Source organism: Muntiacus reevesi, chromosome 3, assembly GCF_963930625.1.
Source record: "Muntiacus reevesi chromosome 3, mMunRee1.1, whole genome shotgun sequence".
Taxonomy (NCBI): Eukaryota; Metazoa; Chordata; class Mammalia; order Artiodactyla; family Cervidae; genus Muntiacus; species Muntiacus reevesi.
The window spans coordinates 139612001-139622763 of NC_089251.1; the positions used below are offsets into that span (position 1 = coordinate 139612001).

Consider the following 10763-nt stretch of genomic DNA (forward strand, 5'->3'; position numbering starts at 1 on the left):
AGAATCACAAGTGAAAATTGAAATTCCTTTTTATGTAACTTGGTTGCTATACTGTGCATTAAATGTGAGTCTCTCAGTAGGCTGAGTCACACAGGGCTCAGGATTTGTTCAGGTTTTCTGAGGCCAACTATTGACTGATTAGAAATATAATCTTATCCTAGTAAACCACAGCTTTAAGAACTGCCTGAAATCTTTGGTCATATCAGGCCTTCAATATGTGTTATTCTAGTAGCAGACCAACCATGTTAATAGGAAATATTTACAAAATATTGAGTTTTCCTTTAAAGACATTTGCTATAAAGAGATTTGGGCTTCCCTGGTGGCTTGATGATAAAGAATCTGCCTGTAATGCAGGTTCAATCCCTGGGTCAGGAAGATCCCCCAGAGGAGGAAATGGCTTGACTCTTGCCTGGAAAATCCCATGGACAGAGGAACTTGGCAGGCTACAGTCCATTGGTTTGTGAAAGAGTTGGACATGACTTAGCGACTAAACAACAAATAACAATAATGAGACTTGAAGGTATAGCTTCTCTAGAACGATATCTTTGTTACTGAAGATCTTTTTGAAGTAGGTCTACCTTTTGAATTAGGTAACAATTTAAAAAATATGAGTTTGGGAATAGCAACCTTTGCTTGCTTAGTCGCTCAGTTGTGTCCAACTCTTTGCAACCCCATGGACTGTAGACCGCCAGGCTCCTCTGTCCATGGGGATTCTCTAGGCAAGAATACTGGAGTGGGTTGCCATGCCCTCCTCCAGGGGATCTTCCTGACCCAGGGACTGAACCTGGGTCTCCAGCATATTAGGCGAATTTTTACTGTCTGAGCCTTAAGGGAAGCCCTAGCAAACTTTAGGAAGTAAAACAGAACACAGAAAATAAGAAAACAGTAACAGCTTCAGAAATAACATCACACACACACACACACACACACACACACACTAGTAATCAAGACTTTAAGCTTAATCATGAAAAAAAACATACCTCTGAAACAGTGGTCCATTGCCCTCTGAGGCTCATCTATGCACCCTATGTCCAGAAAATCTAGTTCTTAAGATTACTCATTGGTATGTTATTTTGAAAGTATAATTTCATTTCCTGTATGTTCTCGTTCATAGCCACTGGAGACTGTTGGCTTCTTGATGGAAGCCGATCTTTTAGTCCCTATTTATTTCCCACATGGATGTAAAGTGCTTTCCAGGTAGTAGATATTCAGTAGTTATTGTTGATTAGTGAATCAGCAGTAAGTGAGTGGTCCTTAGGTGAGTGTGCTTAAATCACTGTGCCCTGTCCATACTGACTGAGAGGATCATTTCTGGGGACCAGCTTCTCCTATAGGCTAACTGATGCTTGTAAACCCAGGCATGTCAACAGAATAAGCGTCCATCTTGCAGTAAGGCCAGATCCTGAGATGAATCCATCCTACAATGCCCTTCTTCAAGCAGCAGAAACCACATTTGTGAGGGCTTTCTTGCTTTATTGTTGATATTTGTGTACTTCAGGCATCTTTTCCAACTCTTGGGTAATGCACTTTCCAAATTAATTTTTCAATTAAAATAGTAGTACTTACAGTAAAAGTTTCAGATTACATAGCAAAAAGTAAAAGAATCCCCTCTTTCCCACACCCTTGTCCTACTCCTCAGAAGTAACAACTGTTAATGATTTTCAATTCAAATATTTGCTGTACATGCACACATCAATATATACATTAATAATACGCGCACACCTAACTGATTAGAAACAACAAGTCAATCAAATAAATAGTTTATTAAGTGTGTGAAAGGACTTCCCTGGTGGTGCGGTGGTTAAGAACCCACCTGCCAATGCAGGGTTCATGGGTTCAATCCCTCGTCCAGGAAGATGCCACATGCTTCTGGGCAACTAAGCCCATGCACCACATACTGAACCAGTGCTCTAGCGCCCAAGAACTACAACTGCTGAGCCCATGTGCCTGGAGTCTGTGCGTAAAAATAAGAGAAATCACTGCGATGAGAAGCCTGAACGCCACAACAGCAGGGTAGCAGCCTCTCACGGGCACAGGAGGAAACCCTCACACAGCAATGAAGACCCAGCGCAGCCAAAATAAATAAAAATAAATAAACTTAAAAATGTTTTCAGATGTATTAAAAATGCTTTTTAGCTTATTGTTTGAAGACATTTTTCATTTATGTGTTTAAGCTTCTTAGTCTTTTCTTTTATGCCTTGTGGATACTGTATCATGTCTTTTAGGTGATAAACATTTTTAAACTGCAAGATATCAATGCCTTAGTCAGAATTTTCTATTTATTTCCAGTCACTGAATTTCTTTAATAAGGGGAAAAGAAGAATTATTTTTTAAAAATCCAGGTATTCTGGAAAACAGTTTCCAAAATTTCTCTTGTGCTGCTTGGTAATCTAATAGCTCATTTGTTAGTTAAAATGGGTATGAGCAACGCCACATTCTAGGAAAGGTAGAAAAAGAGTGAAAGACAAATAAGAACAAAGAACAAGGGCAAAAAAAATAGAAAACATTCACAAATAACCATCCTGTGGTTATTTAAGAGACTAATTTTATTATAAGGAAATACACTATAAAGTGTATTATTAACCCAATAATTTCCCTGTGTGGGATCATGTATTATATTTAACTGAGAAATATGTCAATTTCCAAATGTCTGAGAAGAATTCCATGGAAATTCTTTTGTATTCACTTTTATTTTACCTCATCTTTGTCAGTAACTTGGTATCTGATATTTGACCTTAACTCCTTATAGATTGAAATCTAATGTTTGTGTCCATTTTAAACTGATGTGTTTGATAACATAATCATCTTTTTATTCTGCAGGTCACTTAGAAACTTGGAATTGCACCAGGGGAGTTCCTAATAAAGTCTCTGGAAGAAGGGAACCATAATCTTAAAATTGCAACTCTTGCCAGCGTATTTTTCTTTGCAGTTAGCTTTTGATGTGAAGTGCATTGAAGTGTTATTTTGGATGTTGAGCTTTCTTCTCTTAGAATCATGTTGTTTGGCCATATTGTGGTTAATAGCAAGTATGTATCTTATGCTACTTCACTGTGACTGGAAGATGGTTGGCTGGAGAATTTTGAGAGTATATACTATTTCTGTGTTAGAGTAGGCTGACTTTGCAGCACATTTTACAAATGTTTAGCACTGAACATTGCAGAATAGTGGAGTAGGAGGCAGTTTTCCAAAGTTTCAATCCAAAATAAAATTAACCGTCATCAATTGCCTTTACTATGTACTCACATGGAAACATTTAAACTCATTTCAATAAAGCCTTAAAAGAAAAATGAATACAGGCTTTCTTTCAATAGAACACAAGGACTACTAGAAAAAGAAAAGGTTCTAGTCTTTCAACACCTTTTCAAAATGCCGATTATAAATTGAGTTTATAAATACATGTAGTAGCAATTTGACCAAATGAACCTGAGTGTAAGTTATACCATCTTAAGGTTTTGTTAACACAGAGCAGTTTTATTTAACATGTGCCAAAACTGGCATGTGGTTTGTTGACTTTTGCTCAAAGTGGTAGTATATTTCAATGTGGCATTGTGGCTGGAAAGACCAAGGCAGCCTTTTCCACACTGGTTCAATTACAGCTGTAACTAAGGTTGATCAGTAGACCTGCTGCATTAGGTCTGTCCTCTGGTCCTTGTGTATACTGTTGAATTTCATAAGTCTCTGCCCAGCTTTTTTTCTTTTTTTTTGGGGGGGGGGGTTGTCTAGCTCTGCCACATGCAAGGGAGCGGTTTTCTTTGTAGCTATTGATGCCTCTCCTCTTAACATCTGCAACTTTGCTTTACATGCTGCCTGAAGATTTTCACAAATGGCATTGTGGACATATTGCCAGCTGTAGTTGGATGTCCTTTTAGACTCCCTCCACAGGTCGAGAACCAGGACCCATGTTTGATTTCATCTTTCTGCATATGTATGGGATGACGAAGCGTGGGGGATTGAGTCATATTCTGCCCCTGCATATCTGAAGAGTATTTCTAAAGCAATAGGTTGGCAGCAAGGGAGAAAGTTTCTCAAACAGTTGCATGGGGCCTTCCTATGAAACAGTAATGCTTCAGGGAGGGGAAACTCAGGCAAATCATGCTGCTACTTTTGAAAACAAAAAGGAACCCTAGAAGATGGGTTGAGGGGAGAAGGGAATGAGAGGATCCTGGGTATGTTCCTGCTCTTGGAGCGTCTGAGAGTCTCGGGAGACCTCTGTCATTCAAGCCCAAAGGGAGATGTTAAAACTCAGGACAAAATGTTGCTATTGACAAAATTTGCTGCCTTTCACTAGCACCTCAAAGTTAAATATTTACAGGTTGAGTTTATTTTTTCACCTCATTAAAGTCATATATATGTACATAATAGAAAGTTAAAGAAACCGAAAACAAAAAAAGGAGAAATAAAAACGTAAAATTAAGACCTATAACCTTGCCATTCATTGATATCTATGATTGACACTTAGGCTTCTACATGCACTAATTGTTTCTTCCCTACATAAACATATGCAAAATGTTTTTATTGAAACCACATAATACTGACAAGGTGATTTAGGAAATGTGGGCTTCCCAGGTTGTGTTAGCAGAAGAGACAGGGGTTCAATCTCTAGGTCTGGAAGATACACTGGAAGAGGGCATGGCAACCCACTCCAGTGTTCTTGCCTGGAGCACCCCATGGCCAGAGGAACCTGGCGGGCTACAGTCCACGGGGCCACTAAGAGTCGGACATGACTGAAGCAACTTAGCACACAAGTTAGGAAATGTAATTGCTTTTCAGTGAGAGGATTTTATTTTGGCTGCCCTTAGCACGTCAAATCCTTCTGGAACTCATAGGATTGTCACGCGTCACCCCAGGGGGAGCCACCAACCTCATCTCAGCAGTTTCCATAGGCAAACTGCACACAATACCGGGCACGTAATGTATCTCTAGAGCCCTGCATAGGCTGAGAAGTGCATCCTTTGTCTCCAAGGTCATAATGGCTCTGCTGACTTCAATTCCTTTCATTGGCACCAGTGAGAACAACCTGAAAAGGCCAGAGAGAATGAGAGCCCCCTGCCCCATGATCCCAAATGAAAAAACAAGGGAGAGAGAGGACACAGAAATCCCCTCACACGCCACCCCAGGCCCCTTTTGTGTTGTTCTTGCCAACGCAGCAGCCGTCCTGCTATATATACCAGCTGCCACGTTTGTCCCCGTCAGGCTGGACGCTGATCATCCGCCATCAACAGCCATGGGGAAGGTGAGCCAACTGAGGTGCCTGCTGCATGTTGACGGTGTGTGTGTGTGGAGGGGGGATGTATCTCCCAGCTGACTTCCTGCTGTCACCTTATGTTCCACCTGCACGCAGATCACCTTCTACGAGGACCGGGGCTTCCAGGGCCGCCGCTATGAGTGCAGCAGCGACCACTCCAACCTGCAGCCCTACTTCAGCCGCTGCAACTCCATCCGTGTGGACAGCGGCTGCTGGATGCTGTATGAGCGCCCCAACTACCAGGGCCACCAGTACTTCCTGCGGCGCGGAGACTACCCCGACTACCAGCAGTGGATGGGTCTCAACGACTCCATCTGCTCCTGCCGCGCTATTCCTTACGTGAGTCTTGCTTCAACCCGACCGGTGTGACAGCATCACTGATCCAGGGCCATGGATTCCTGTAAAAAGTCAGTCTGTTTCAACTCAGGACTAGTGTTCACAGTAAAATAACAAAGCCCAACTCTCCAGCATTGAAAAAAAAAAAATAGATTGCCTTTTTACTATGTTCTCATATGGAAACATTTAAACTCATTTAGCATTAAAAATGGGTAAATTGCTTTTAGGCATAAGAAATCACAATGATATAGGTTCTAAAACTAAATCTGGTAGCATCTAGCTGATCCCTAATTTCTAAATAAAAATCATGTGTTCAATAAAGAAAAAAACCTATCAGTATATCATTATTTCTTAACGATAAAAATACTGACTGACTATGGGAGAACAACATAGATATAACATATTCTAACAGTATTGGCGATTATTTTCAATACCTTTTCTATGACATACAGATCTAGAAACTGGAACAATGTATGTCAGCTTGCAAGTGGCTCCCTGTATTTAGCAGATATTATCAACTAATTTCTTACAAGGGTCAGAAAAATAATTCATTAAGATTTCATGGGATGTAGGAGAAGGAAATAGCAACCCACTCCAGTGTTCTTGCCTGGAGAATCCCAGGGATAGCAGAGCCTGGTGGACTGCCATCTATGGGGTCGCACAGAGTCAGACACGACTGAAGCGAGTTAGCAGCAGCAGCAGCAGTCCTCAAAAAGTCCTGCTTAATGTCTATTAATCATGTGTAGTTTGTATTTGGACTTTCTGAATCACCAAATTATGTGTCGTGGAAAGCAGATTCAAGAAGTGAAATCAAAATTTGGCTAGAGAACTTTGCAGATGCAAAAAGAGGTACAAGATGAGGCCAGAAACTCAAATGGTACGAGTGACTTGGCAAAATGTCAGACATGTGGACTAAAAGTAAATGTGAATTGTTGTCAACGGTGAGTGCAAAAGTGACTTAAAAACATGCTTGATAGGATTCAGGGATACACAGTCATAATGAAAAAGGGAGTTAAATCTTCTCTGAAGACTCAACTAAATATAGTTACAATAGTTGTTTTTTGTTTTGCTTTCAAGGAATCCCTTTTGTTGACTTTATTTCAATGCTTATTTCTTCCATAAGATAGATCACTGGTCAGGTAAGTTTTATTTTAATACCCTCCCTGAAGAAGGAAATGGCAACCCACTCCAGTATTCTGGCCTGGAAAATCCCATGGACAGAGCAGCCTGGCAGCCTTCAGTCCATGGGGGTTGCAAAGAGTCAGACATGACTTAGCGACTAAACAACAACAACAATTTGTTAAACCAACCGTGTGAGGAGAGGATACATGTGTGACAGGAGGGTTTAAAAACCATGCTTCATGAAGCTGCAGGATGACTGAGTCACTTTTACTGACATCAAGGATGCCCACAACTTATTTTTCATCTTTGGTTTATTGTCACAACAGACCAGCTCTCACAGGATAAGGCTGTACGAGAGAGATGACTACGGAGGCCTGGTGTCCGAGCTCACGGAAGACTGCTCCTGCATCCAGGACCGCTTCCGGCTCAGTGAGCTCCGCTCCCTCCACGTGCTGGAGGGCTGCTGGGTCCTCTACGAGATGCCCAACTACCGGGGGCGGCAGTACCTGCTGCGGCCGGGGGATTACAGGCGCTACCACGACTGGGGGGCCGTGGATGCCCGAGTGGGCTCTCTGAGACGGGCCATCGATTTGTACTAGGCTCTGCTTTCCTTAGGATCCACATAGAAATGCACTATGTAGACAAATAGTGTTACGGGCACATAAGTAATGCTTGTTCATCTTAAAGAATAACTGAATTTTAATAAATGGTGACCCTTGGCAACTTACCTGGCCCTGAAATCAAGTGTTTTGAATGTCTGCTGATTTCCTGGATGGCAGCAGTATTTTTGAAGTCCCCATTCACATCATGGGAAGGAGGCAGAAACACTGTCCCTGCCTCTACAACCCACAGTATGAGGGAGAGAGAAAAGAAACATAATGAAAACTATTAAATCCATACCCAGGGGAAGATATGGAACCAACTGCAGCTGGGACACAAAAAGACCGCTGGAGAGGACTACATTATTCTGGACCACAATGTGAACTTTTATCAAAATTCAGTTATGGAATACTCAGCTATGCAGAGTTAAGTAAGACAGTGTGCTATCCTGCACACCTCTGGGATCTCCTTCCCCTAGAGTTGCTCACTCAGAATGCTAATTGTTTTTATAAATTTACATGAGCAAAAATAGTGCTCTGTCCCAGTTAAATTCTTCATAGAAATTGAAAAGCTCATTTAAAAATTCATATGGAGTTTGCAAGGGACCCAGAACAGTCAAAACAATCTTGAAAAAAGAAAAGCAAGCTAGGAGGACTCATCCTTTGCAATTTCAAAGCTTACCACAAAGCAACAGTAAACAGCTTAGTGGGATACCGGCATAAAGTAGACATGGCGATGACAGGAATAGACTTGGAGTCCAGAAATAATCCGGTATGTTTATGTTCAACTGATTTTTGACAAGGGTGCCAAGACCCGTCAATGGGGAAAGAATGGCTTTTCAACAAATAGTGCTAGGACTACTGGATATCCAAATGCAAAATAATAAAGTTAGACTCCCATTTCATACCACATATAAAAATTAATTCAAAATAAATCAAAGAACTCAAACTATGAAACCCTTGGAAGAAAATAGAACCATACATCTTCATGATCTTTTATTAGGCAATGACATCTTAAAGATGACACCAAAAGCACAAGCAACAACAATAAAAATAATAAATGGGATGTCATCAAAACTAAAATATTTTACGCTTCCCAGGTGGTGCTAGTAGTAATGAACCACCTACCAATGCAGGAGACATAAGAGACACAGGTTCAGTCCCTGGGTCGGGAAGATCCCCTGGAGGAGGGCATGGCAACCCACTCCAGTATTCATGCCTGGAGAATCCCATGGATAGAGGAGCCTGGTGGGCTATAGTCCACGGGGTCACCAAGAGTCAGACACAACTGAAGTGACTTAGCATGCATGAGTGAATCAAAGAATGCCATCAAGAAAGTGAAAAATACATGTATGCCTATGACTGATTCATGTTGATGTATGGCAGAAATCAATACAACATTGTAAAGCAATTATCCTCCAATCAAAATTTTTTAAAAAAGAAAGTGAAAAGACAGACTCTTGAATGAGGGAAAATATTTACCAAATGCTTACAAACTTTTTATCTGGTAAAAGTCTAGTATTCAGAATATTAAAAAAAAAAACCTCTTAAAACAACAACAAAAGATCAAAAGACAAGCCAATTAAAAATGGGCAAAGTACTTGAATATTATATTTTTTATGAAGAAGATATATAAATGGTCAAGAAGCTACTGAAAAGATGCTCAGCATTATTAGTCGTTGTTGTTGTTGGTTGTTGTTTACTCTCTAAGTTGTATCCAACTCTTCTGTGACCCCATGGACTATAGTCCTCTGGGCTCCTCTATCCAGGGGATTTCCCAGGCAAGAATACTGGAATGGGTTCCCATTTCCTTCTCCAGGGGATCTTCCCGATCCAGGGATCAAACTCGCATCTCTTTCATTGGCGGGGAGTTCTGTACCACTGAGCCACCACAGATGCCCATAATTAGTCATTAGGGAAATTCAAATAAAAACCACAGTTAGATAGCACTTAATACCCACTAGGATGGCTGGACAGCATCGCGGATGCAATGAACATGAACTTGGGCAAATTCTGGGAAATGGTGATGGACAGGGAGGCCTGGGGAGCTGCAGTCCATGGGGTCACAAAGAGCTGGACTCGACTGGGTGGCTGAACAACAACAACAACAACAATCCACTAAGGTGGTTATATTAATTTTAGAGAAAAATAAAACAGAAAATAACAAGTGCTAGTAAGGTTGCGGAGAGATTAGAACTTTCATAAATCTCTGTAATGTAAATTAATGTAAATACTTGTAAGTAATGTAAAGTAATGTAAAAAGATGCAGCCACTATGGGAAAACAGTTTGGTAGTTCCTCAAATAGTTAAACCGAGTTATCATATGACTCAGCAATTCCACTATGACACATATACTCAAAAAAACTGAAAAGAAATGTTCCAACAAAAACGTATTCATGAATGTTCACGGCAGCACTATTCACAATAGCCAGAGGTGAAAACAACCCAAATGTTTATCAGTGGATGATTGCATAAATGAAATGTGATTTGTCCAAACAATGGGATGTTCTTTGGCTGTAAAAAGGAATGAAGTCTGGATACATATTACATCATGGATGAACCCTGAAAATATGTCAAGTGAAAAAAGCTGGTCACATAAGACCATATATTATAGGATTCATTTATATGAAACACCAAGAATAGGCAAATCTAGAGACAGTAAGTATATCCATGGTTGTTTAGGACTGGGGGATAGGTTGATAAAGGAATGATAACTAAAGGGTTCAGGACTTTTCACTGTGGAATGAGCATTTTCTAAAATTGACCAGGGTGACAGTTGCACATAACTGTGAATATACTGAACCACTGAATAATACACTTTAAATGGGCAAGTATTAATGTGAATTATACCTCAATGAAGCTGTTTAAAAATAATAAAGCCCTGAGCAGAACCTTAAGTAATAAAGAATCTTTTAAAATAAGATTCCTTCTTGCTGAAGGAACATATGCTATGAATTATAAGTATGAAAATACACATATTATTAAACTGCTGTGACTCTTACCAATACCAAATATGCAGGAGATTTGTGGTTTTGCTGCTGGCTTAGTTAAACCACACTTAAACTTTGTGTTGTCCTCTATTGAGTGACCAGTGAATTACGAGCTCTGTTTTTTTGTTTTTTTTAAAGGAAAACCCAGGTGACATGTCTCACTGAAGATGATTTTAACTTGGAGCCTTTGTTTTGTTTTAACCTAGTGAATTTAAGGCTTTAGAAACTAGCATTTTATCTAACAAACTTTGGAATGCCACAAGTTTCTTCCTCTATAAAATTAGGGGTATTGGTCAAGAGGAGTTCCCTGCTTCCTTCAGTTCTGATTCTTTAAGACACTATAAGGTTTCTAGGTGGAATATCTTAATGGTTACCAATGTAGGCCTTGAGGCCTGTGGACTTGGTCTCTGGCTTGACCACCTAGTGGCTGTGTGACCTTGAGCAAGTTATTAATCCTCATAAGTCTTAGTT

General features: G+C 40.3%; 1 protein-coding gene across 1 annotated transcript; it reads left to right on the forward strand.

The window, feature by feature from the left end:
- Positions 1-5224: 5224 nt before the first annotated feature.
- On the forward strand, positions 5225-7302 carry LOC136163239 (gamma-crystallin A). Its single transcript, XM_065927677.1, has 3 exons — positions 5225-5233; positions 5342-5584; positions 7030-7302. Exons 1-3 carry the CDS (start codon positions 5225-5227, stop codon positions 7300-7302), a joined length of 525 nt encoding a protein of 174 aa, XP_065783749.1.
- Positions 7303-10763: the final 3461 nt, after the last annotated feature.